This window comes from Lonchura striata, chromosome 17, assembly GCF_050655825.1.
Source record: "Lonchura striata isolate lonStrDom1 chromosome 17, ASM5065582v1, whole genome shotgun sequence".
In the NCBI taxonomy this organism is placed as follows: Eukaryota; Metazoa; Chordata; class Aves; order Passeriformes; family Estrildidae; genus Lonchura; species Lonchura striata.
Window position 1 is genome coordinate 12,496,749 of NC_140719.1, and position 27,222 is coordinate 12,523,970.

Below are 27,222 nucleotides of genomic sequence, written 5' to 3' on the forward strand. Positions count from 1 at the left end.
TCTGTGAAAATGACTTTGATTTAGACCAGACATGCAGAGTTTATAATTGTAAATAAACAGTTTATTTCCAATAAAGTCCATTTAAATGCAATTTTGCATTGAGATGCTAAATAAGAGTACAGAGAATGAAAAAACTCCTATCAACAGAGCAGGTTTTATTGTTTACACAGCGGCTCGGGTTCGAAACAAACCAAATCCCCTCAAGGTTGTAGCGTTTATGCAGTGATTTGGGCTTTATACATTATACATTTATACATTACACAGCGATTTGAGCTTTATTTATCACAAATCCCTGAGGGGACGCACCGGTAGGCGGGGGCGGGGCCTCGGCGGCGGGAAATGGGCGGTGGGCGTGGCCTGGCGCGAGCCCCGCCCCTCACCGCACCCGCCGCCGTCGCCGGGCGGACAAAATGGCGGCGGGCCGGCCCCTCAGGGAGCGCCCTTAAAGGAGCCGCAGCACCCGGGACGCGGCGGTGCGGGCGGCGAGCGCTCGCCGAGGGGAAGGAGGCGGCGGAGAGGTGCGTTGAGAACCGGCGCCATCCTCCGGGAGCGCTGCGAGGCCCGCCCTGCGTGCCGCGGCGGTGAGGCGGCGTTACCATGTCAACGCAGGTAATCAAAGCGGAGGCCTGAGGGCGCGGCGGGATCGCCCAGCGGCCGGGCCCGGGAGGGGATGGGGGGCCCCGATCCCCGCTCAGCCCCCGGGGGTGTCGCTGCGAAAGCACAGCCTGGCCTCAGGAAGAAGCAGAAACCACGAGCTGCGCCCCTGGGAAACGCCCCAGTGTGGGTTTGCGGTAGCATCTTTCCGCCTCTCCTGCGCCCTCCAGGCTCGCTGTCCTGATCTTGTATGAATTGTGTTTCCAAGTCGTGGATAGATAACTGTGGCACTCATTCTTGCCCCTCCTTCCCTCGTCCTCATTTCCTTTCCAATTCTGGAGGGAAAAAAATAATCCATCACAATGAAGAGCATATTCTCAAGGCACAGTGCCATCACTCAGGAAGCTCTAATTTCCCCTAACGGAAGATTTTTTTATCTTAAAGAATCTCTTAAAATGTGCTCCTTGTTCAGTGGGTGGAGGTGTTAGTGAAGCTCTGTCCCTTGGAGATGGTTGCTACAAAGGCTTTGTCACACAGAGTACATGACTTTTCCTACACTTATCCCTGGGGAAATATGTTCATCACTGAGGGAGGTTTCTGTTAACATTCTCTGGAATTTCCCAGGCTGTCGCAGGATAATTTGTTTGCAGAAAGGAAAACTCTGGGAATGCCAGTGCCAGACTGATCCTATTTTTTTTTTTTTCTCGGTTGCCTTTTTCTGCTTGCATTTGTTCTTTCTGCAAAGAGGGTGATTTCAAGCTGGGATCCAATTCTCTCTGTCCCTGCCAGCTCTGTTATCCTGAGCTGAGAGTATCTCCAGACCTGGCAGGCTTTGTGTAAACCACAGCCTGCAGGAGAGGAGGAAGATGAGCTGCAAACACAGAGCTGCTCAATCCGTCCCTGGCGCAGTGCTGTACAAGGGTGGCAGTACAAAGGTGAAATTTTTCCCAATGCCAGGAAAACTGGAAGCTGGCACCCATTGGAGATGCGTTTTTTGGCAGCTTCTGTAGCACCTTTGTTGTCATGCAAACCTTTAAGATTTAGCTTTCTACACAGATACTTGTTTCAGTTCTTCCAGGTGTTGCCATGTGATACCCAGCATTTCTGGCAATGAAGAAAGGCTCTGTAATGAAAGTTTCAGGTAGAAAACCACAGGCGTCAGCGTCCCAGATACCTCAGCCAATGTCACCTGTCAGTTCAGGTGCCACACCTGCACGTCTTGGCCAGCAGACACCTCCAGCTGCTCCCAAAAGCAAGGAGCAGAGACCCCAGCAATGGGATATTCCAGCAGAAAATGTTGGAGCTGCTTTTAAATTTCTGAAAGGTATTGTATAGTCAATAATACTGGTATCCAGATACCAGACATTAAAGACATTAAAAGCCAGTGTTGTGTGATTTGTGTGATTAAAGATGTATGATCTGTTGGAAAGAAGCCTGAAAAAATTGCCTTTTTTTTTTTGAGTACAAATGTGGAAGTGGGAGTAATGAAAGCTGGGAAGAATAATGAGACTTTTACTCCTTTTAATTTCAGGTGAAAAAGGTGTTAGCCCAGGGGTTAAATACATAACTGAACCCCTTATAAAGGGTTTGTCAAAACAGCAAAATCTGGCATGTATAAGCTCACTGAATCTTTCTTCCTCAAAGGATGGAGATAAGAAATTTAAGGTAAGTTATTGGGAAAAAAATGGAAATTAAACTAAGTTTAGAATAATTGCCATTTATTGTTTAATACAGGCTTATTTTTAAGTGGATGTAAACAGCACAATCTAATTCTGTTAGCCTAGTTCTGCAACCAGCTGCTGTTAAAAAAAAGGCAATGGAGACTTGAGCAAAAGAAAAATAATTAATTCATTAGAATGATGTTTAAAACAGATAAGTTAATGTAATTTTTTTGGTTTTGGACTGTGCTGGTTTTGATTTGTCTGGGGTGGTTTTTTGGGGGGTTTTTTGTTGCTTTTGTTTGTTTCTTTGGTTTAATGATGTTCCTTTTTATGTAGATGAAGACTAGCCCACTGTAAATTTAAAATCCAGCTTTCCAATACTGTAGAAGACTGTACCTAAAGTGGGGTTATAGAATACCACAATGAACTGTGATTAATAAAATATTAGAATACTTGGTATTTTTAATTAATAGAAAACTGCTTTTCTCTTTAAAAAAACCAAAACCCAACGCTAAAGGATTTTCTGTTCTTTAGTACATAGAAAATTTGGAAAAGTGCTCTAAACTAGAGGTGCTAAACCTTAGTAACAACCAGATAGAGAAGATTGAGAAGTTGGATAAACTGCTGAAGCTGCGTGAGCTCAACTTGTCCAACAACAGAATCAGGTAAGAGGAGACACCACAGGGTTTGGAGATGCAAATAAAGCTGATTTTCCTTTCCTGTTTAAGTGAGTTCTCTCCCAGGAGTGAACACTTGAGGTGAGTTTCCCAATTGGAGGCTTTGAGGTCTTTTTAAGAAGCCCAAGCTCTGAGGTATTGGAAGAATAAATAGTTCTGGGAAGTGCTGTCAGTGCACAAGGCTGTGGTTTAATTTGTTTTCCTTGGAAACCAAGCCAGAAGTGCAAGTTTCCAGATACCACAACAGAGAGTGGTATGAAGAGCAATAACCCAATTAAGTGCATTAAAAATTAATTAAACTTCTACTGTTTATTATTACAGGTAATATAATAAGTTTTTCTTTTAGGAGAGGAAGCTGAATGGGCTTGATCAGGCAGGCCATAAATTCCCTAAATTGCTTTTGAACTCTTTTGAGAGCCTTGGTGTCTTGTTTAAAGGGTAATGGTTCATGCAGTAGCAAAACTCTTAATTGCTTTTTAATTTTTCTGTCAATGAATTATGATCTTTACTATTATGAAACTGCCTTTGCAGCTTTGAGGCTGCCATTTCAGCAGAGACATTTACAATGGGAAGTGAGTAAAACCCCAGAATTCATTTCTAAACATTGCATTCACACAGCTTCCTCTCTGAACAGGAATTGAAAAGGGCAAAGTAGCTTTTAGCTCCTGCTATGTTTTCACACTTTGGTTATGTACAGCTCATATATACCCAAAAAACAGCACAGTCACAGGAGCACATCCTGCTGTACTTTGTTATAATACTCATCGTTTACTTAATGTTCACACATTAAAAAATGCTGACGTAAACTACAACCTAGCATGGTTTCCTCAATAGTTTTTATGAAAACATTAAAAATGTAGCTCTTCATGCTGTCAGTTTACAACTGATCCTTCCTTTTTATAGGGGAGACAAAAACCCTACAAAACAACTTTCTTTTGATTCATCTTTTCCCTTACAGTCTTAGGAGAGAAAGAGCAAATTTTGCCTATTAAAATGGAGTTAGCACACATTAAAATAGTGTTAATATTGAAATTAACACATGCAAAAGTTATGAGTTTGTAACAATGACAAAAGTACTAAATTAAAACCAAAAATCACAGCACAATTTTCTAAGGAAGCTGGTGTAATTTCATTTCAGTTGTCCATGGCACTAAACAATGGTTTTGCTGATCTCTTGGTTGATTAGTTGTGACAGATTTTGTTGTAGTTTATCCATAATGCCTCAGTTTCACTTTAAAATTTGCTGTGGTTCATGACAAATTCCATTTTTCTTCTCGTTTTCAGCAAAATTGAAGGCATAGAACATTTGCAGAAACTACAGAGGCTGAACCTGGCAGGGAATGAGATTGAGCACATTCCTGTGTGGGTAGGGAAGAAGCTGAGATCCCTGCGCAGCCTGAATTTGAAACAGAATAAAGTGTCCTCAGTAAGTGATTATAGTTAGAAATAGGCATTGTTCAGTCTTTTAATTAAATCAGCTGGGGTGTTTATACTGATGGACTTACTCTGAGTTAATTGCTGGATGTCTTTCCACAGAGTCTGCTGTGAAATGCAGCAGTTGGGAGCCTAATAAAGTTATTTATTAGAGAAACTTCTGTTGTGCAGATAGTGAAGATACAAACCTATATTATGATGTTTGGGAAAGCATAACTTTTTGGGGGGCTGTACACCCACAGGCCTTGGTATCTTGGCACTTCCAAGATAAAGCTTGATTGAATTTACACTCTTTGCAGTGGCATTTTTTTATAGAGGAAATAATTTGATTTTAAGAAGTTACTTTAGTCATAATACTGTGTATTTTGGTAGATTTTTAGAGATTATTCTTTAGCATAAAGGCGAAAATAGATCTTTTAATACAGACCTGTCACAGAACATTCTGCATAATAAGTTAAATCCTGGGGGTTTAATTCTTCTCAGAAGGATGTCTAATCATTGTTTTGTTTCTCTTTGTAGCTCCATGATATAGCTAAACTAAAGCCTCTGCAAGATCTGACCTCTTTGTTCCTTGCTGGGAACCCAGTTGCAAGTCTGCCTCACTACTGCTTGTACACCATATTCCATCTGAGGGCACTGGAAAACCTGGATGGACAGCCAGTGACAAACCATGACAGGCAGGAAGCTCTGGAGAGGTTTAATTTGGGTAATAATCTGTTAAATCTAAAGTGAATGAAGCAAAATTTAAGTTTAGAAGTAAGAGATTTTTCTATTGGAATGTTTCTCTGATTTTTTTTTTTTCAGAAGAGGTAGAAAAATTAGAAAGAGAATTGGAAAACACCAAAAAGGAGATGGAGAGTGTGAAATTTAACCAGTCCAAAGTGCTTGAGCAACTTCAGCATCAAGATGAGCTCAACAAGTCACTAAAGGAAAAGGCTGTGCAGCAGAGACAAAGCTTTGAGGAGCTACAGAGGGACCTGGGCACCAAAAATGAGCTGGTAAGATAATCCCTGGCACTGAGGAAATCTTCAGACACAGAGCTGTCAATGTGAGAGTTTGAGTGACTGAAGATTTAATTTTAAAACTGAGAGACTTCCAACTCTTTAGAGCATGATTATTGACCTTCACTATTCTTTCTGTGGAAAAAGTTAAGTATATGGAAGCAGCACTCAGTATCACTCCTGTGATTGATAGTAACTTCTTTGTTTCAAGTAATCATTTATGTATTTCTGTTTAAAGTTTTGTCTGTTGATGAAAGGTTAAACTGCTGAATTGCTGATGTTCTGAATATGCTGCATTGGTAAGACTCTAAAGTACTGATGCAATAAGGAAGAAAATTGCTACTTTTACAAACACCAGACGTGGACACAAGTTGTATGTCACTAATAGCCCTTGATTATTATAGGTAATGCTCACCAGTTTTAACTGTATTTTATTCAGATCATCCTAAGGGCTTATGTTTGAGTCTCTTTCCTTGGTAGCCATAAAATGCAGGCAAAGTCCTACTGACTTGTGAGTGCTGGGTTGTGAATGGCCTGATGGGAACTTAATATTTGGATTTTATCCTGTTGGACTTGTCCTCTAAAATTGTATCCTTCAGACTCTCATACCTGGTTCTTCTACAACTGTTTCTCTGAACACACACACACACAAACCAGCAGTCTTCTTCTAAAAAGGAGCTTGCAGTATGAGGAGATTTAGCAGCAAATAATACTTTGCAGCTTGAACCCACTCTTCTCCTTTGGATGACAAACTTGGCTCGCTTCTGTCTCCCTTTAGCTGGTGTCTGGGTTTGTCACAGTCCCCTTCCTGCAGAGCCTTTGTTCCTCACTCAAGGTAGCCCCACTGTGCCCCTGGGTTGCATGGCTGGATTTATTTCTAGGATGTATTTGCACGTTCCTTGAAGTAGCAACATTATTATGAAGTGTCACAGTGAGATTTTCTATTCACTATGGTTTGCAATACAATCTTCTTGCTATTTTTCCCCTTTTCTCTGAAACAGAGTTAATTTTTGCATGACATTTATCAGGTTTTGAAATCTTTCTTTAAGCCTTTCCTGTTCTATTTCTTTTCCTCCATTAGTTCTGCTTTCCACTCTCTATTGGAATTGTGCTGCATGTTCTCCTTCAGGTATTCAGTGTGAAAAGTTGATTTAAAAAGAAATCACATGATGGACCTTCACTTAAAAATAACCTCAAAACTAATCTAGCACATGGTTAAGCTAAAATAAAATACATAGACTTTGTGCTCTTGACATTTGAGATATTTTAGTTTTTTAACAGATCATGAGTGTTAATAGTCCTCATGCTCACTAGTAGCAGTAAATATATTTGTTATTTTGGGCTAGATTTTGCTAAAGGATCATACCCAAATTATTGCTCTATCCTAAATTAGGTTTAAAAATAAACTTGTCACTGTGATGTACATAAACTTAAAAGGCCTTTCATGTGATAATTTGTATTCTATTAATTGTGGGGCTTTTGTCTTCTCTTAGCCACCATTGTAAAATTGCCCTTTGTGGTATCCCTGATCCAAAACTGTGCTGTGAGCTTTGTTCCCCCGTGAAGGGCTGTGCCTGCTCTCTGTGGAGCTGCACTGTGTGTGCCAGAGATGAGTGAATTCCAGTGAATGACTCTCACTGGGTTTGTGCTTCCTTAGCTGAAGCAGAAGACAGTGGAGCTGACCCGGGCTTGCCAGAAGCAATATGAACTGGAGCAGGAGCTGGCCTTCTACAAGATCGATGCAAAATTTGAGCCCTTGAATTATTTTCCCTCAGAGGTAATAATTTAAAAATCATAGATCTTTTTATTGTCATATCCCTTGATTCTTCAACTTGGAAAATAAAAACCGTATTAGTTCTCCTATCATCTAATAGATACTGCTTTATTAAAGGCCCAACCTCTGTCATACTTGCAAACAAAAATGCCAGAATGAAATCCATAAGAAAAGATCAGTAATCATTGACTACAATTAAGTTATGTCTGAGTAAACTTTAGTACATTACATTGCTGCACTTAGTATAATCTAAGTAAATTTAATATACTAAGAAAAAGTTCCTCCAGACATCTACAACAAACTGGGCACAGCTCAGTTGGGTTTGTTTGGTTTTAATTCCATTATAAAATAACAATGTTCAAGGCCAAAAATGTCAAGTATAATCTGTCTTCTTCACGGTTTTCTAATTTCAGTTTGGTTTTCCTTTTTATGCTTGATAAGAGAACTAAATGTATGTTAGGAGTTGACTGCAACCATAGTTCTGAGATAAAGACTGCTTCTTACATTTCAGGAGGTTGAACTTGATAATGTACCTGGTGAAAGTCCCTACATTGGCAAGGCCAGGTACAAAAGAAATATGTTTATAAGGGAAGGCTACATCTCTGACAAAGCTCAACAGCTGCAGGTTGGGAAAATGCAACAGGAGGAAGATGACTCCTGTAGGAAACCCCAGCTGGAACCACATCTCCAAAGTCTAGATAAAGTACTGCAGGATAAGGAAGAAAAGATTAATTCAGGTAAAACCTTGTTTTCTATTAAATGAAGAGAAAACCATGTGTGTCAGTGTGGTTTATTCCAGTGGTTACATGCTTGACATCAGGATAGAAACAGTGTGTCAAAGGCTGGAAGTGCTGTGATTGTTAAACTCTGGGCTTGATTCATTTTTGGTGTCAAAACTGCTTCAGTTTCTTACTGCTGTTATTTTAGGATAACTCAGGATGAGAACATTACATGTTACTGAAAACACAGTTCTAGGGAGGTTTCATATTTGAAGCATGAATTTATTTGTGTAATACTTGTTAAACAAACTTTGGACATACTTTCTGAGAAACCAGAATGTATTAGCTGTGATTGTCACTGTGTTAATGCTGTGCTGATTAACGTGTTCATACACTGCTATGTATCAGTGTTATACACAATATTACAGTGTATTTTGTGGAATTGTGAGGTTTGTGTTGGGTTTCTTTTGTCTGCAGCACAAAGAAGATTAGAAGAACTGCAAAGTGAAATTGGAGATGCAGAGCAACAAGTGCTGAAAGTAACAGGGGAACTGCAACAACTGGAGGATGCTCTGGCTCAGAAAAAAGTAAGTTGTTTCACAAAGAGCAAGGGAAGGTGTTTGAAGAGGTGTTGATTTAATAAAATACAACTTTTTCTCCCCATTCTTGTAAAAGAGGCCACTGTACTGACATAAATCCATGTGGCAAGCACCAGAAAAAATCTTCCAGGTTTTAGAGAGCTTGTTCATAAATCAGCTCTTAGAGCTGTAGTGCTGTTAATGGCATCTGTTCCATGTTGCTGCTGATTTATTGCTGACTTCCCCAGAACTCTTTGGAAGAACCTGCTGTCTAGGTTGAGTTGTGCAGATGATAAGCAATGTGGATACAGAATTGGCAGCAAAAATTAATTTATCAGCATCAAACTAAAACAGCATCTTCCACTTCTTCAGCTGTCATCAATTATTGCTATTTTTAATTTTTAAACTTGCCTGAAAATCAGTGACCAGGATTGTCTTTTATTTAAATGTTAAATATATTCTTGATCATCTGTGTATTTCCAACCACTCAACATCCTAATGCTATCTCCAGATCTCCCAGGCCAGCAAGGAAGCAATTGAACAGAAATTGAATGAAAAGTTACAAATCCTGCAGGAGCTACGCAAGGAAACCTTAGAACTGGAAAAACAAATAGAGAAACAGAAAAGAGAAATAGGGAAAAATCAGAAAGAGCTTGAAGATTTGCAGAGTTCTCTTGGTTCTGTAAATCCTGAGGATCCAAGGCATGTAAGTAAAACCAGAATCTGAAATCCTTATATACTGTGTAATGGACTAAAAGCTGCTTTGGCAGGTGTCCATTCACTTGTGCCTGTTTCATGAGTTACATTATTTGCTGTTTATCAAAGCCATTAACTTATGATTTAAAAGTTAAAAAACCTTTACAGTTAAAAAGTCCCACCAAACCAACCAGCTTTGGTAAAACACTTGAACAACTCCTTTTTCCAGCAGGGGCTGTAGAGCACATTTAGAACTAAATCTTCATGCTTTGCACAACACACTGGGCAGAGCCTTGCAGACAATTTCTGTGTAAGAAATCCTTCGTGCATCTTTTTATGGAGTCAGACCTTAAAGGTTTTTAAAGATCTGTGTCTGGCAGTGCTTATCCAGACTGGTGGGGACTGATGGCCTTTCTCTGCTGTCACCTCCAATCCTGAGAAACTCAACAAGGCTCCAGAGGTCACATCTCCTGGGGCTGGGGTGCCACGGAGAGCCCGAGCTTCCAGCTCACTTTATGATCATCAGGGATACAGGACTTTTTCTGAGTTAGAACTGTGTTCAGGTACAGCAAACACTTATATAAATTAAACCAAAATGAAACTGAATTATCTTTAATAGTGTTTTTTAAAAGCTTGTATCTCTAAATGAAAGATTTTCAGGTCAGCTGGATGCTTTTAAGTGAGAAATGAAAGTATTTCTATGCTTGGCTCCGTTTTCAGCCGAGGCACGCAAACACTTGTTTTAAAAGCTCCTTTTGTATTTTAAACTGAATTTCCGTGGCTGCTGGGTGGCAGAAGGGCCGAGCACGTTCCGGGAAGGCTCCCGGGGCAGGAGCGGGCCCGGCCCTTCCCGCGGCCGCCCCTCGCTTCGAATCACAACACAGGAAGCGCCGTGCGGGCCAACGGCCGGGAACGGGAACGGGAGCGGGGCCGGGAACGGGAGCGGGGCGCAGCCAGGGCGGCAGCTCCGGCCCTAACCCCCGACCCCGTGCGGACTCCGCTCAATTCCTGCCCGTGCTGAAGCTCCCGGTGCTTTATTCAAATGAATTCCCGCTCAGGGGTGGGGCGTTCTGCAAGTGCTGTCTCGGCAAGAAAAGACAAAGGCAAAGCTGTAAGTGGTCGGGGACTTGTGGCTTTTTGTTTCTTTTTAAAACTGCATTTTGGTGCCGTTCAGCAGCTGCTGCAAGATGGCTGAGTGGCAGCAGCTCGAGTTTTACTTGTTGAAATTCCGCTTTTGAAGGGCAGGGCAGTTTGTGTTTAGCAAGGTGACAAGTTGAACTGTGCTGATATGGATGTTTAAGTTAACTTCCAGTTTTATACATTAGAAACACAAGAAGCTTTGGTTTTACCCATTTACTTTTGTTATGGGAGCAACTTCGTAAGTGTTCTTTTTTTCTGAGAACTCATATTTAAATTTTCTACTGTTAGCTTGATTTATTTTGTTGAGTAGTAAGAAAAACATGCAGTTAATCATGACAGTATAATTCTGTATTTTTCCAAGTTTCTGGTGTTTGGGTTGTTTCTGAGCAATTTCACACTGGTAAGAAATAACACTTTATTCTGTTGATAACCAAGTTTCTGTAAACAGCTGAAACAATCAGTTAATTCATACTAAATGCATCAAGTCCTTGCCAGAGTCTGTGTGAGCTGTGTGATGTATGTCTCAGAAATATTTTAATAAGATTTACTTAGTAACTGTAAAGTTGGCCTGACTTGCTGTTTATTCAGAGTATTTTCATTCAAGTGCTGACCTGACATATTCTAAAGCATCATCTGCTGTGAGGGCAATGCAGGATGACAGGATTAAAGGTTCTGGGAGAAATCATGTTTGTTCTTGACTGAGAGAGGAAGTAGTAGAACAAAATGTAAAGGCAGGAAGAAAGATAGTAGCCATGAGTACTAATTTATAAATGCAGGCTTTATTCAGCCTGCAGACAATGCTGGTAGTCACAGATTGCTGCTTATCTGGGGTCCTTTGTGGGGCAGGACTGAGGGAAAATACCAACAAGTAACAAACTCCACAGCACCACAGTGTGTGCTGAGCTTGTGGCTTTCCTTGCTGATAGTGGGATACTGCAGAACTGAGACAAAATCCCAATTTGATATTTTAAATCTGCGTTGATGCCCTGTTTTACCTTTGTGTTACTTGACAGGCTCACATGAAAGCTCAAAAAGCAAGTAAAGAACAGCATCTGGATATAATGAACAAACACTGTGAGCAGCTGGAGATTCGCCTGGATGAGATGCTCTCCAGGATTGCCAAGGAAGCAGAGGAAATCAAGGATTTGGAGCAGCAGCTCACTGATGGTAAACTTTAATTTTTGTCTCAAGGTATTTGTGGTACTTAGGGCAACATGACAATTGACTTGAGGATTGATTTATCTTTGCTCAAATGACATACAGAATGGGTACAAAAGTGTTAAAAAACTATTCTTAAATGGTGTAAAAGAAGTTGTGTGTGTTCACCTCACCTGCTTGACAAAGGGGGACAGGAATGTACAAAGGGCTCCTATTTCTTATAACTCTTCCAGTGGCCAGGTTAATACTGGGAAACCTAATCTTAAAAACAATATTTGCTTGTTGAGTTCTAGGTATTTGTTTTTACTTACTCCAATGGCAAACATGTGAAATGATGAAGGAAAGCAGTTTGGTTTGTTTGGTAAATAAATGTGGCTTCTTAACTACCTCAAATTCATTTTGCATTCCTGCAGGTCAAATAGCAGCAAATGAAGCACTGAAAAGGGATTTGGAAAGTATCATCACTGGCTTACAGGAATACCTACAAAGCGTGAAGCATCAAGCAAAACAGGCCAATGAGGAGTGTAAGAAGTTGAAGAAGGAAAAAGAATCTTTGCTGGGAAGATTGGCAGGTCTGGAGGAGGATAAAAACAACCTGGAAGTGGTTGCCATGGATGCAGAAAATATGAGAAAAGTAAGGCTTAATACCTCTTTTCCCAAGTTTAGATATCTAAGAATAAACTTGAAAAAATAAGTTGGTGATCAGATTGGGACTAGGAGAGTACAATTCCTTGGACAAAATACTTTCTGATTTAGTAGCATGATGAGAGGTGCCCACACACCTCAAGAATAGAATCTGGCCTTTAAAACCAGTTGTAAGAGACATGCAGTAAATCTGTGCTTTGTGGGAGATGGCTCAGAAGTTCAGGTTTCACCTTGCAGACATCACTGCAAATGGATTTGCAGGTGACACCGTGGGGAATGGCATCAGTGAACCTCTGATATTGGCCAGGGGTGTGTGTCAGCAGCTGGGATCTGTCCTGCCAGCCAATGACACAGAACTGTCAGGGCATCCTGATGAGTGTTGTGTGAACCCGAACTCCTGGGACAGTTTTGTTCCACTTCCAGCTCCACCTTTCTAACCTGGGTGCAGATTTTGGACAGTCAATGGCACCACTGACCTGACCTTACAGGTAGAAGTGCCACCCAACTTCAAGTTTTAATAGAGTTCCTGAGTTAAAGGGAAGGGATGCAAATACTCTTCCGTTTTGGCTCTCCCATGTATATCCTTCTAAAATGGGTGTTAAATTGCAGGAAATTGCAATGCTGGAGAGTTCACTCCAAGAGCAGAGAGAGATAAATGAGTCCCTTCAAGGTGCTCAAGGGAAGGTCAGTGCCCACGAGGCTAAGCTGGAAGCTCAGTTAAGAGAGAGAGATGCTGAAGCCAAGCAGCAAAAAGAAGAACTTGAAAGACTGAAACAACGTAGCCAGGTAAGGACAGAACTTTATTGCTGCCAGAGGTGTTAGCTACCCCAGGACATCTCATCTCCAAAGCTAAATCACAAACTGCTGGTGTAGGTATGTCCATACAGCATCAGTTTGCTCGGATTTAGAACTTTGCTTTGAAGCAATTTGCAGATAGTTTGCTTGGGGCTGTTTTGCTGGATCTTTTTTAGGTGTTGTCATATTGTTACTGTTTTAAGAAATACATCTGTGTGTTTGTGTGACAGGTTGGGGTTGGGAGTGAGGATATTAATCTGGAGTTTTTGTGGTTTTGTAGATGGAGCTGTCAGCCCTGCAGGATGAACTTGAAAGGGAAAGACAACTGTTAGAGAATGCTCAGACCAAAGCACAGCTGGCAGAAGAAAAGGAGCAGCAAAATTATGAGCTTCATTTACAGTTCAAGCAATTGCAGGTGAAGTTTTTGGTGTATTAAAAATCCTAGCTTGTATCACTTGTGGATTTATTTGCTTATATTTGCGTGAATTTTTTGGTCTGTTCTTAGGGAGACAATAATTCCCTAAAACAACAGCTTAAAGATCTCCAGAATCAGCTAAACCACGCAGTTGGGAACTTAATTCATCCTGAGGATGTCGTGGCTTGTATAAATGAACTCAGGCAAAAGCTACAGACAGGAGCAGGAGAGATTAAGTGAGTAAAATAAAAGTGCAGTGTGAGATTTGAGCATGTGAAAGGGGCAGAACAAAAGGAAATGGCCCCAGGCTGTGCCAGGGAAGGTTCAGGTTGGATATCTGGGAAATTTTCTTCACTGAAAGTCTTGCCAGGCATTGGAATAGACTATCCAGGGCAGTGCTGGAGTCATCAACCCTGGAGGGATTTAAAAAATATTTAGATATGGCACTTGGGGACATGGGTTAGTGGTGGCCTTGGCAATTCTGGGGGAGTGGTTGGATTTGATGAACTCAGAGGCTTTTCCAACTTAACCTGAATGAATTACACAGAATGTCTCAAACTTGCACTGTTTGTCGTTCATGATTTCAGTATCTGGGATCACAACTTAAAATCACTGTTTCCTGTCTTGGAACCTGGATTGGTTCTCTTTCAGGTGTCCAAATTCAGCTGATACTTTAGGGAAAAACCTTGCAAGTCTGCAGAAGGAGTTCTATGACATCCTTGCTGATGTAAAGAAGGAAAAAGAGAAAGCATGGGCTGGACAGAGACAGTTGCAGGAGGAAGTGGTATCCCAGCAGGAAAAACTGGAAGAAATACAGGAGAAATACAAACAGGCATGTATCAAACAACAGAAGCAAGAATGAGACAATTTCACCTTAGTCTAAAAGATGTAACCTGCAGCTGAAGGATCACATTTCACTTGATGAAGCTTTGCTGTGCTCTGTCGTTTGTATAACAGTGGAGTCTGATAGGATTTTTCATTAATAGTCTTCCTGATTTTTACCTGATTTATTTGGTGAATTGGAATTTAGTCAATGATCTGTCTCAGAGGCAGCAAAGACTTTAATGACCACTAAAAAAATACAGCTCTGAACCTTCTTGGAAGATCATGATACATATCTGTAATAAAGTAACTGAGACACTCATTACAGTTACAGTGGCACAGTAGCTGCCTTTCCTTTCTGTTTTGATGCAAAGTATGCTGATAACTGCATTTCCCAGAAATTTAATTAAATAATTACAACAGGGTGGCTTTTGATTGGAAAAAAAATTATTGCCACTTATTCTAATGTATTTTACTTGCAGGTTAAAGCTGAAAACAGGCAAAATAAGAACAAGGTGCATCAGTTAGAGAATGAAATTCAGTGTTTGCATGAAAAAATAAAGAGCATGGAAGAGATTCAGGGCCTGGCTGATCAGCAGCTCCAGGAGGCAGATGAAGAAAAAGAGGCTATTCTTGCTCAGCTGGAGGATTTAGAGAAAAGGGTAAGAATGAGTGAGGGCAGGTCTGTGCACTGTTTGATTGCTCAGGAAAGAGAAACAAAACATTGTGAATTTTTGCTTTCTAAGATAAAACAACACATGTAGGAACACAAATTTTAAATATAACATCTTGTTTTTCCTTAAATTTTACTGCTTGTCCTCGCTTTAGATTTTTTCCTAAGTAATACAAAATGGAGTGGCGGGGAGAAGATGAAAGAAAGTACAGTGTAAAAGTCCATTTTCCTGCTTTCAGAAAAAAATGGAAGATGCCAGGGCACAAGTGCAAGTGCTGAGCCTGGATAAGGAGCTGAAGGAGCTGCAGAGAGCAGTGATCACCTCAGACAAGCTGGCAGCCACCAAGCTCTCCATCACTGCAAACCAGCTCAAGGCTCTGCAGGGGACTGTGCTCAGGATTCACCAGGAGAGAGCTGAGGTGAATCAGCATGGGGAATTAATTAATTCCTTGTTAATGCCATTGTAGTGGGAGCAGGTCTGGTGTCCTTCAAATGAGCTTCAGAGCTTTCTTCTAAATTGTTCTGAGCTGCACAGGAGCAGCTTTGGGCAGAGTTTGAGATGCAGTAGATGAGTGAGGAAATTTGGGTATGGACAGGTTCCTGCTGTGGGAGGGAAAGGGAGGGGGAAGATCATTAGTCTCTTATTAACTGAAAGGCAAACAATAGACAATACATTTTTCTGTAAGACAGAAAAACAAAAGAAAGGACTGGAAACTCTTTTTCAAACTGGGAAGCACTTCTGGCTACATATGAACATCTCCTCTGTACCAATACTGTAAAGTTAAAGGAGAGAGAGTATTTTACATGTATGTAGAGTTTCAGAACAGTCAGGTGCTGCTGCTTCTCAATGGTTAGCTTTTCACAATGGTGCATCTCAAGCCTGAGAAACGTTCCTGCAAACTACAGCTCAAATGAAAATCTCAATTTCAGGAGCTTGAGGAAGCCCAAGAGTTCTGTGCTGAGGCAGTTCGTGCTTCCCAGGCTCTTGCCAAAGCAGAAGCAGAAACAGAATTGCTACAACAACTCCTGAAGGAGAAGGAAGAGCAAGTAGGTTGTTTGCTCTGTGTTATATGATAAAATACCTGTGAATTTCTGGAAATGTCATGTTTAGAGGTTCTTGCCCTGCCTTTTTTCCCTAAAGTTTTCCCAAATCAGTGTTCTTCCCTCCCCTGACACCTGCCCAAGAAGAAACTGAAAACCTCATTGCCTGGAGCAGCTGAGTTTTAAAGAACCATCACCTGTTCATTCAAACATCTCTCATATGAGGGCATGGGAAAAACAGCATTGTGGCATTGAGTGGGAGCTTTTTGTGATTTAAACTTCTATTTCAAATAGCTTCTGCAGGAATTGGAGAAAGCGGGTGAGAAAACTGTTGCATCAAACACGCAGAACTTTGAAATCAATAAATTAAGTGAAGCTCTGGAACAGCAAAAAGCAGAGATTGACCGTTTGAAATGCTTGTTGGATAATATTGGGACAGGTACTTTCTCTTTTCTCTCCACTTCCAGTTGAACTGGATAACATCAAGGGAAATGTTGAATGCAGTATCTATTTAACTATTTGCCTTAGATGACTCTAAAACTGTGCTTAATTTCCAGGTAACAAAGATGAAATTGAAGCTTTACAGGATGAAATTGCAGCCCTCAGAAATGTGCTCTCACAGCAGAATGGTCACAGCCCCAGTACAGCAGAGCCCCTGAAGAGAGGGAGATACTGGTACTACCTGCCATCATCACAGGTCAGGAATAAAAAAATGGGTTGTTTTCCTTGTGGAAAGCCCTTTAATGGGGGAAATTGCATTATAAATTTAGTAGGTTTGAGAGAAATTTAAGAACAAATATTGGCTGGCATGTAGGAGAAATACTGAAATAAAACACACACAGCTGTTCCCTGGTAAAGCCCTTTACTGTGCTGATAGGAGTCCAGGTACATAACACTGGGAGAGAACTGTTCAGTGGGCACTGCTGAAAATCCATTTAGGTAAGGGTTAAAAGGAGATGTTACAGACAACCATTTATTTCAAGAGAATACTTATTTGAATTTAAAACCAGTACTGTTAAAATATATTCAGTGCTTTTAAAGCAGCATCATGCTTAGAACTGAGAGGCAGCAGAGTATGTGTAGCCTGTTCTGAAAAATCATTAGAACGTCTACAACAACTCCTTGATTTGCCTTGATTTGTCATTTCTAGATTAACACATGCTGTATTTTTTCTTCAGGCTTCAACTCCTGCTTCCCACAGCACCAAAGACTCTGGAGTATGTTTGGGGTGCTCTGGCACATCCCCAGCCAGGAGAGGGGATGCTCAGGACAGGCCCTGTGGGAGGGAGGACCTGCCCAGCCAAGGATGTTTGGTTTATTCACCAGTCACAAATAGGCTGTACAAAGCAAATTCTGGCAAAGGTAAGTCAGTGTCAGTCTCAGAATGTTTATGAGCAGACTAAAGATGGAGAGGTGTTGTGTTTTTTTTTCTTTTTTTATGGGCACAAGTGGATATAAATGTTTATTACTGTAGAATTACTTTAAGCAACATTCGTTACATTTTAGTAAATTACATAGAATTTAGAATGTGCACTTAAAGACTATTAAAAGTAACATGTTTGGTTTTGTCTCTTATAAAGATAGAAGAGCAAAAGAAGATGGTGAAGGAAATGCAGGATCTCCTGTCCCTGACGCCTCTCCCTTTGTCCCACCTCCGGGCACAGTTATTTACACAGCCCTTCCAGATGGGGCCCCTGCACCTCAGGGCATGGGGGTTTATGGCCCTCCTCCTGCAGCAGCCACTGGAGCTCCAGTTGCTCCTGGATCCATCATCCATGGCCCACCTCCTCTGGGATCCCAGGTGGTTTATGGCCCTCTGCCTCCAAACTTCACCGTGCCACTCATTCCCCTGGGAGTGCTCCACTGCAATGTGCCTGAACATCAGGATCTGGTAAGAACCAGAGCTGCAGCTGGGACCCTTGGGAACTGACTGACAAATGTATTCCATGAAAAGCTGCTAGGAAGGGTCTGGATCTGGTTACAGTCTTTGCCATCTGGAGCTGCTCCTGGGTGTCAGGAGGCCTCAGCTGGAAAATAGATTCTGATTGTGTTGTTCTGTTCCCTGTATGCAGGAGAGTGAAGTCTCAAGGCTGGAAGAGACTGTGTGCTATTTAAAGTCTCAGAAATACCAAGAGAAATGTTCAGAGGCAGCTGAGCATAAATACAAAAAGGAGGTGGAAAGATTGCATGGAAATGTTGAAGAACTTGAGCAGGAAAGAGAAGAGCTGGAACAGGAAGTGGCAGAGCTGCGCCAGGCGGCTCAGAAACGGAGCACACGCAGGTGGGAGCAGGGCACTGAAAGGAAGCACGTGAAAATTCCTAAACCTTTTCCCAGCAAAAGTCAGCTTTTTGACTCATTTACAGTTCTAGAACTTTAAGAGGCTCCCAAATTTTTGGCATCTTTGTATTTTAATTCCACATTTTTCATCCTGACCTTTCAGGGACTTTATTGACGGCTACACCGAGAGCCTCCTTGCAGAGCTGCAGCTGGAGAAGTCCCTTCAGCAGCAGAAAGATGTTGCAGAGGAGATTGAGTGTGCAGAGAAGACTCTCCTGAAACGCCGGGCTGAGCTCAGAGAGGCTGACAGGCTCCTCACAGAGGCTCAGGTGGAACTCGAGAGCACCCGGGGCAAGGTGAGTGAAGGCAAAACCCTGAAGGCAGAAGGACTTGAGTGTTATTTTGTTTGTCTAGACAGTTTATTTTCACATGGGTAACATGGAACCTCTTAAAATGCTTCTAAATGAAAGTCAGTTGGGAAATAAGCTGTGCTAGAACAACTTGGTTTAGTCCTTGTTGGAGAGAAGGAAGGTTTTCTGCTCTGGACAAGCGAGGAGAAAAAGTTGTTCATGGTAGAAAGAGGGAGAAGGCTGAGGTGGAATATTCAAGCCAGGAGCTCACCTTTAAACAGCAAATGCAGGATAAGGTGGAATGTATTGTCTCAATCTTCATGTTTTGCTTTAGACTAAAGAGACTCTACAGAAGTACAATCGTGCCAAGCACCATTTGTCCTGCACTGAAATGGAGGCAGAGGAGCTGGAGCAGAGGGCTCAGGAAACAGCCACCAAACTTGTGAAAGCAGCTCAGCAACTCAGGTACCCTGGATGTTTCTGTGGGTTTGTGTCACATGGGGTGAGGACAAGGACTGGGATCTTTCCAGTATCAAGACACTTCTTTTAGAGAGGGAGAGCTGTAAGAATGTTAATATGAAAAGGCATAAATGTTCTTCTAGGTTATTACAGACAGATACAAGGGATTTGGAACAGCTTAAGAGGGAACAAGAAGGTATTTTGAAGGAAATCAACAAAATGGTGGCTGCAAGAGACTCTGAGTTGCAGTCATTAAACCAGAAGATAGAAATGCTCACTGAAAGGTGAGGACTTCAATTTACCATGGACTGTGTTAAGTAAAACATGTCCTCCTCCAGTGAGTCACTGCCTAAGATATTCTCACTTCTGACTCCTGTTTTAATCCTCACTCTCAGTCTTCAGAAACTCCAAGGAGACATTCGACTTGCAGAAGGTAACGAGGGCCAGCATCTCCAAATCATCAGAGAAGCAGAAAACCTTGTTCAGGGCAAGAAAACAGAACTGGAAACATTGAAAGATCAGGTAAGGCTTGGCCTCCTAACCCTGGGCTATCCATTTTGTTGGATTTGACCTTTGTCTCACAAATATGATTCCAGTCTCTCTGATGCACTTTTTCATGTGCGTTTTTTTCATGTTTAGCTACAAAAGCAAAATCTTGCACTGATTCTTCTGTTAAACTTCTCCACTGTAGATTTCTGCTCAGAAACAAGAGCTCTTGTTCCTGGAGCAGCAGGTGACTCAAAGAACAGAAGAGCTCCATGGCCTTCAGGACTGCATTTCCCAAAGGAAAGGTGACCTCAAAGAAGCTCTTCGAGATGGGGAGACTGAAGCACATGAAAAACTTTGTCAAATAAGGGCAAGTTTCCCAAATGAGTTTTCAAATCATTATAGCAAAAGACTTGAAGTACTACAAACATTCCAGGAGGTTTCCACTTCAGTTTTGCTATTTGTGCCTTTCCCAAACCCACTGAGAAATAGAACATGGAATTTTATGGGTTTGTATGACTAAAAGCTTGGTCCAGATGCACAAGGAAGAACTTCCCAGTTCCAGTAATTCTTACAGAATTGCTCCCTTGAGAGCTAAGTTACATTAAATATAAGTCTGTGAATGATTTCCTGTTGCTGAGGAGCAGCTGCTGAAGGAAATCAGTGTGATCAGTGTGTGTAAAACACAACACAGCTGCCCCAGTCTGTCCCCATCCCCATTTGCACAGAGAGCATTCTGTGCTTCCCTGCTGAAATCAAAACCAAGTATCAGGGCTAATTATACTTTGTGGTTTATTTTCTTTTCTTTTGTGAAGGCTTCTTGTCTGGCTTTGTTTTAAGGCCTATTATTCACTTGAATGACAACATTGTGGCAAGATTTGGAGATCAAAATCTTTGCAGAATTACTACTCTAAATCATCAACAAACAAGACCTTAACTTAAATATTCTGTATTTTTTGTTTGTTAAACCAGAATACTGATGATAGGCTTAAATAATTTTATAAATAGTTAGAACTTCAGTTTAAAGGGAAATATTAATTTAAAATTGCAAGGAATGGTATTCCTTGTAACACTGACACATTCTCACAGGAAATGAAAGTCCTTCTGGGAGAGCTTAGTGCTGAGAGGAATCAACTGGATGCCCAGATGAATGAGAGGAGAGCACAGCTTTTGGTCTTAAAGAAGGATATTAGAAAAGAGGAGGAAAATCTTCAAGGAATACTTGGGCAAATCAACAAGCATAAGATGGGTATGTCCTGGGATTTGTTGGGTTTTGTGCAGTCTGGGGAGGAACACACAGAGCTCTTTAGTTCTCATCCTAATCCAATAACTGCTCGTTATTTCACCTCCCTAGAACTGAAACATGTGCTGGAAATGCTGGAGCTTGAGAAGAATGAACTGGAAGGTTTGAAACTGCAACATGAGCAGAAGGTCAATGAGCTGGAAAAGACCCAGGTGGCTGTTCTAGAGGTAAGAAGTGCTTCTCTGGCTGATGCAGAAACTGAGAGATCTCTGGTTCTCTTAAGCCTTGGGTAACAGAGTCCCGATACTTTTAAATCAATCAGTTTCTAATCTGATTTCAGCTTATCACAGGAAAGTCTTAAGTCTGCCTAGGCCCTTTAAAATAATGGGATTTTTTGGTGTATGTGAGAGAGAGGGAGCACAAAAGCTCTTCTGTGGCTGTAGAATGATGGATGCTGGTTTTTAGGAGCTTCCAGAGTCTTTTTATCTGGATCTTGTCACTTCCAAACAATGAGTGTGGAAGGGAGTTTAACTCAGCTGGGTGATCTCTAGCATTAAAAAGGTCCCCAAGGTACTTGGAACCATTCTGTTGTCACCTTCCTCCATTAAATGCACTCAAATCACTCTGGCTGTAGCTAAGGATGTCAATGTTCTGCTTCTGGACCATAGAAATGTGGCGCTCACCATGGCTGTTTTTCCTAGGAGAAGTTAAAACTGGAGGACATTCAGAGATTATTTCAGTGTCAGCAAGGGGAGGTGGATTGGCAGGAGCAGCTCCTCAGGAAGGACCGTGAGGAGAACGAACTCCTGGGCTCCCAAATGAGAGCTCTGCAGAACAGCATCGAGGCTCTGACCAGAGAGAAGGAGAAGCTGCAAGAGGACTCCAGGAGTTTGGAGAAGAAGTTGTCACAAACCAAAAGGTGGGGGAATTTCTTTTTTCCTACAGAGATCAGAAGGGATGGGGAAGTGTTTGAATATTTGTTGTAGTTAAAAATACAGCTCTAACTGAGGTGCCCAATGGTACAGAACAGACATTTTCTTATATTCTGTGGAACTTTTGCTTTAAGCCTCTCTACAGCAGATTTTAAAAATATTCAGCAATGGAGCTGATGAATCAGCAGCATTTGTTATTTCCTGGCAGTGCATGAGAAATGTTAAAAAGTAAAGTGTTGCATCTTGGAACAGGACATTTGTCTTGCTCTGACTGCTTGTGCCATCCCCTTGGGCTCAGAGGGTTTCACTGACATTTCCAACTAACCAAGAATGTGATTCACATTCTACAGAGACTTATCTACTGCTGAAGACAGCAGCAGAACTGCACTGTCCAACATGGAAAAAGTGGAATTGGATGTTAAGAACTTGCAGCAGGAGGTGGAACTACTGAGCAAGCAGAAGAAATCACTGAATGCAGAGATTGTTGCTGTCCAGGAGGATCTTCAAGGTAAAGATCAATTTTTGGGTTTAAGCAGTGATACTTTTTAAGAGAAATTCTCTGAAAAGACACACTTTAACTGGACTCCATGATATTAAACATTCAGCATGCTTACACATCCATAGGCAGAAAGAATTTAACATGTTGAAAAGATGGACATTCCATAAACAATGTGTGTGTTATTCACTCTGCTCATGAAAAGAGAATTTCTGTGTATTGGTATTTCAAACTGCTGACTGAAAATTGTCACCAAATACTTTTCTAGGGAAAAAGGAGGAACTGGAAAAATTGAAAGCAGAACTGAATGACTTGAGGCAGCAGCTTCACCTTGTGGAACAGGTTGGTTTTAGTGAAACATGTCCTTATGGTCACTCTGGGAATCTGTTGTTGCTCCTGACCTGTTCATGTGGGCACAGCTCAACATCAGAGCCCTGCAGAGCTGACTTAGGGATTGTTTTATTGCCTTCTTGCTGAGTGTGGAGTGGGTTTATTGCTTCTTAGGAAGAAGATAATTTAAAAACAGCCAATGAAGCAGCACCTTTTTGCTTTTTATCTGGTGGCTCCTTCTGTGTTAGTTCACTGTGTGGCTGGTTTGAGTGGTAAGAGCCCTCGGTGTGCCTGTGAGCAGCTCTGTTCTCTCAAACCCAAACCTTTGGGGCTGGTTCCTCTTCCCAGCTCCTCCTGCCACTTTTGTTTCCCATTACAGGATTTGGAAGACAACTCCAAGCAGCAGGAGGAGCTGCTCAGAGAGCAGACAGCCCTGAAGGAAGAGATCCGAGAGTATTTAAGGAAATGTAAGGAATGCCAGGAGAGGCACAAGAAGAGGCAGAACCGACTGCAGCAGCTCCAGAAAAAGATTGAAGAGAAGCAAACAGAACTCGCCCAACAGGAAGCGGTAATGAGTCCCCTGAATTGCCTCACTTCCTCCTGACCTCAAAAATAATTCAGGCCAAAAAGTTTGGGGTGTGAGTTTACAAATAATCACAAAAGCACAGATTGCTTTGGTCAAATTAGCTTGGGTTGGGTGAGGAGTTTCAGCAAAGTGTGACCCAGAAGAAAAACTGAGGGAGCTGTTCTGAAAATGAGAGAGGCAAGAAAAACTGACAAACATTTTTTGGTCAGTAGGGACTGTTAGACTGCAGTTCTTTCCAATCAATGCTGGTTTTACTTCTCTCATGTCTCTTAGTGATGGTTTTTGTTCTCCCTGAGTTGGTGCTGGTTCAAGCTCAGTGTGGGGGGGTTTCTGGCAGGTTCTTCATCGCCTCAAGCAAAACTCGGAGCGTGAAGGGAAAAAACTGGAAAAATGCGCAGCTAAGGTGAAGGATCAGAAAATCCAGTTGGAAAAGGAACTAACAGATCAACACAAGAAACTGGAGCAGGCAATAACTAAAGTCAGGCTGGCAGAGGAGAACCTTGGGAAGCTGGAAAAGGAGGAGTCCCGGTGTGCAGCTCTTGAAGAAACCATCAGAAAAAGCAGTAAGAGTTATTGCACAAATGAACTGCCACCATCTCTGGGGGCTGAGGATAATGGCACAATAAATATTTTTGTTCATCTTGTTTGGGTTCTTGGTGTTTGGAAAATATCTGCTGTGTATGAAGTGGGCCAAGATAAGCTTTTGCTAATCAGGTGGTTTTTTTTTTTTAATGTTCATTGCAGAATATCAGCTCTCAGAAAAAGAATTACAGTTACAACAAAAAGACAGAGAAATACAGTGTCTTCAGAAAGAACTGGAGGTCTCCAAATCTGAGCTAAAGCAACTTCAAGGTCAGATAGAGTCAGAAAGGAGAGAAGCAGAAAAACAAATCTTGAATCTGAGAGAAACACAGAAAATGCAAAGGATGGAGCTTGAAAGCAAACTGCAAGTAAGTCGTTGCTGAGGGGAGAAAGTTTGGGGGTTTGGGTTATTTTAAACAGCAGAATGATGGAACATTTTTGTCATTGGAGGAACAAAGTAATGCAACAACTTCCTGACCAGCCTTGAGGCAACCACCCTCTGGCATTCCCAGTGCTGCACAACACCCAGGTTACTCCTGTTTCTGCCTCGAAGGAATCTCTTAGGGTTCTCTTAGCTCGTGTTCTGTAGAGGCTGCTGCCACTAAAAGGCATCTCCCTGCACTTTCCTAGGAGCAGGAGCATGGCAGTGGCAGCCTGCAGAGTGCCAGGGCTGAGCTGGTCACCCACAGCCACTGCCCGCCAGCCGAGAGCCTCGGGGGGGACCTGGGCCAGCCCCCACGGGACTGCAGCCAGCCCCAGAGCCAGGTACAGCTGGGTGCCAAATCTGGGGGGCTGAGGCTTCATGGCTTCAGACAAGCTCGTTTTGTGTTGGTTTTCAATCTTCTTCCTGTGGTATCACAATTGAAAATACACCCAGAGTTGTAACTTATGCAAATCGCTAAATGTTAGCAATGTTCAGAGCTACTCAGCAGGCATTTATCAACTTGCCAGTGCCAGCTTGGGCCAGCTTTTTCTTCTTTAGATACTCACTTTAAATTAAAAAGCGATTTACCTTGTATGACTCCTTCAAGTCCTTCAATAAAGGGCTTCAAAACAATTTATTAAGGGTTTAAAAACAGAGAATGTTGTTGGCAATTGGAAAGCATTTGGGAAGGCCCTGCAAGGTCAGAGTGTGGCAGGTTTAGGTTAAGGACTGTTGTTTGTAACCCAACTGTTGTGTGCTGCAGGTTAAAACCCAAGACCTGGAAGAGAGACAAAGGGAAATGGAGAGTGCAGCAAACCTGCTTAACCTGGAGGTTGAAAATGAAATTAGGACAGGGTTTAAATCTTCACGCTCATCTTCTCCAGACCCCTTGGAAGATTTGGAAGCATCATTTGAGGGAAAGAGGAGTCTGCAGAGTGATAACTCAGAAACTGCTTCCTTCACTGCTGTTGACAGACAGCTCCTCTCCTTGGAGGAGAAGTTCAATATTTCCAGACTCTTCTTACTGGTAAAATGCTTTGGACAAGTAGCTGCTCCTGGTGCTGTGTTGGTCCCTCTGGCTGAATGTGCTTTTTTTTTTCCAAAGGATGAGCAGTGGCGGGGAGAGGCACGCCGGGAGAAGCTGCAGCAGCACGAGGACCGGCTCAAGGTGCCACATCCGTGCCCCTCACATCCCTTCAAAACATGATCTAAACAACCTGGGGGAGTGGGGATCTGCTCCAGCTCAGGCAAATCCACTCTGTAATGAGCAGAGAGAGGAGCTTTGGGTGGGAATGGTAAAAGCCTGGCTGCAGCAAGATAAGTAATTTAATTGGATGTTGGAGTATCCCAGCAAGCTTCTCTCATTCATATCATCCTGTGGTATATCAGCAACATGACAGAGGAGCTCAGCACCACCCATGATCACCTTAAGTCCAGGCTCAGTTAGAACGCGGCCATCAAAACTGAGCTTATTTCAAAATAACTCCCAAACCTGCTGCCCTCTGCTTGTGGTGTGAGAACCTTCCAGCCTTCAGGGCTGGCTTTATAGCGTTGCCCCTCATGGTGTGCCCAGCCCGGTGTGACCCTCCCCGTGTGTTGCAGGCGCAGCTGCGGCGCTGCCTGGCCAAGCAGGCCGAGGTGCTGCTGCAGGGGAAGCAGCAGACGGCCGGGAGCCTGCACAGCCTCCAGTGCCAGCTGCAGGTGCTGGATGAGCTGGTCAACAGCACTGCTTCAGATCCCTTCTTCCTGCCCAGCAGCCCCAGCCTGGGATCTCTTCACAGTGCTCTGAATGTAACAAAAGCTCAGGTAATGTTCTGCTGTGGCCCACAGCAGCAGATGGGGGGTTTTAATGTTTTTTCTCTCACTGGGAGGTGTTAACAGCCATGTGCTGCCTCTCTCTGAGGCTGGGCAGGGGTTTCTGAAGGTGGTGATCTCACCCTACCCCTGCTCTAGCAGTAGCTGATGTCTTTGGGAAGGCTGAGCTTTCCTCACAGTGGTTTGGGGTGTTTTTACAGGTCCCCAGCAGCCCGGGAAGTGCGTTGGGATCACCAGTGCTGCGTTCCAGCCCCCAAGGAATCTCTTGGTGAAGGCCAGAGGTGAGATGTGGCTTCAGGCCAGTTCCAACCTCCAGAGACACGAGTGGCTGGAAGGCTGAGGGGCAGCTGTGGCTTCACAGACCACACTGTCCCTTCCCAGTGACAGCATTCCCGGGGATGGTGTCTGTTCAGCCTTAGGTTTGTGTGTTGTGCAGAGGAGTTTGGGTGAGAGCTGCTGGGAGCTCTCCTGGGACATGGAATTACTGCTGCATCAATTATTGCCATCCCTGCTCTTTCAGGAACTTTCCTGGTTCTACTGCTCAGCCCTGTGGCTGAACCTCTGGGACAGCTGATTCCACCCCAGCCTGGTACAAAAGTGTTCTTTTGTAACAGTTTAAGGTACAAAGATTACTTGAAAAGTGGCTTCACTTTAAAAGCAAAGCCCAAAGCACATCCACAGCTTGGACAGGGGCCCTCAGGTGCCACTTCTGAAGAGTTCTACCTCACTGGATGAGCCTTGTCTGAAAAGGCCTTTGCCACCACTCAAAACAGCTGCTGCAAGGCCTGTACTGTGAAGGTTTTGTACAATTGACAACAGGTTTTTCTATGTAAGTTGGTTTGTTTAAAAAAAAAATTAAATATGTATTTAAACATGTCCAAACCACCCTCCTATTTAAGTATTCAGCTAGTTTCCACTTTAAAGGAACCTTATTACAAAGCCGGATCTGTTGCCAAATGCAGAGAGATTTAAAATACAATTATTTTGAATAATTGCCTAAAATAAACTTTTGTGATTGATGCTTTTATCTGGGGGTGGTTGCAGATTCTTTTCCTTAAAGCTCTTCTCCAGCACACAGATACTGGCACAGCCCTGGACAGTGACAATGCTCCGAGTGCTGGGGCTCCTCCTTGCAGGAACGTGTCCAACCTTGGCATTTCTGGTGCTGGGTGAGCACCTCTTCCTCTCCTGAGGTTTGGCTGCATCCCTCGTCTGAACTAGGTGGATACAGACAATGGCTTCTTAACAAAATTACAATCAACTTACTCCCTGCTCAGCAGAGGAAAAACCACTTTGTAAATCCTTCAGGCAGCAGGACAAGGCAGAGGCCAACACAGGTCAGTGGCTGTGCAGGGACTGTCCCAGCCCTCCCCGCCCTTTCCCAGCGACGGGCTTTGGCACCAGTCTCAGTCTTGCTC

The 27,222-nt window shown here is 42.6% G+C and overlaps 1 protein-coding gene across 11 annotated transcripts; it reads left to right on the top strand.

The window, feature by feature from the left end:
- The first annotated feature begins 390 nt into the window (after nucleotides 1–390).
- Nucleotides 391–26,831, top strand: CNTRL (centriolin). 11 transcript variants are annotated; one of them, XM_085556288.1, is made up of 45 exons: nucleotides 391–609; nucleotides 1,664–1,918; nucleotides 2,126–2,259; nucleotides 2,790–2,920; nucleotides 4,217–4,358; nucleotides 4,886–5,072; nucleotides 5,171–5,364; nucleotides 6,146–6,202; nucleotides 7,025–7,144; nucleotides 7,653–7,878; nucleotides 8,338–8,447; nucleotides 8,950–9,144; nucleotides 11,288–11,441; nucleotides 11,846–12,066; nucleotides 12,687–12,863; nucleotides 13,153–13,287; nucleotides 13,378–13,523; nucleotides 13,939–14,119; nucleotides 14,592–14,771; nucleotides 15,022–15,201; nucleotides 15,713–15,829; nucleotides 16,118–16,262; nucleotides 16,381–16,520; nucleotides 17,002–17,185; nucleotides 17,404–17,714; nucleotides 17,896–18,104; nucleotides 18,265–18,457; nucleotides 18,786–18,916; nucleotides 19,054–19,194; nucleotides 19,306–19,432; nucleotides 19,602–19,766; nucleotides 20,486–20,645; nucleotides 20,751–20,866; nucleotides 21,341–21,558; nucleotides 21,922–22,079; nucleotides 22,336–22,409; nucleotides 22,777–22,965; nucleotides 23,321–23,546; nucleotides 23,728–23,933; nucleotides 24,196–24,330; nucleotides 24,753–25,016; nucleotides 25,095–25,157; nucleotides 25,592–25,795; nucleotides 26,005–26,085; nucleotides 26,325–26,831. In XM_085556288.1, the coding sequence occupies exons 2-44, from the start codon at nucleotides 1,705–1,707 to the stop codon at nucleotides 26,074–26,076; spliced, it is 7,032 nt and encodes a 2,343-aa protein (XP_085412414.1). In that variant the 5' UTR covers nucleotides 391–609; nucleotides 1,664–1,704; the 3' UTR covers nucleotides 26,077–26,085; nucleotides 26,325–26,831. The 11 variants fall into 11 exon arrangements, with proteins under 11 accessions (XP_085412414.1, XP_085412411.1, XP_031362157.3 ...); XM_085556285.1 differs by having other exon boundaries at nucleotides 24,753–25,157; XM_031506297.3 differs by having other exon boundaries at nucleotides 26,005–26,831.
- Nucleotides 26,832–27,222: the final 391 nt, after the last annotated feature.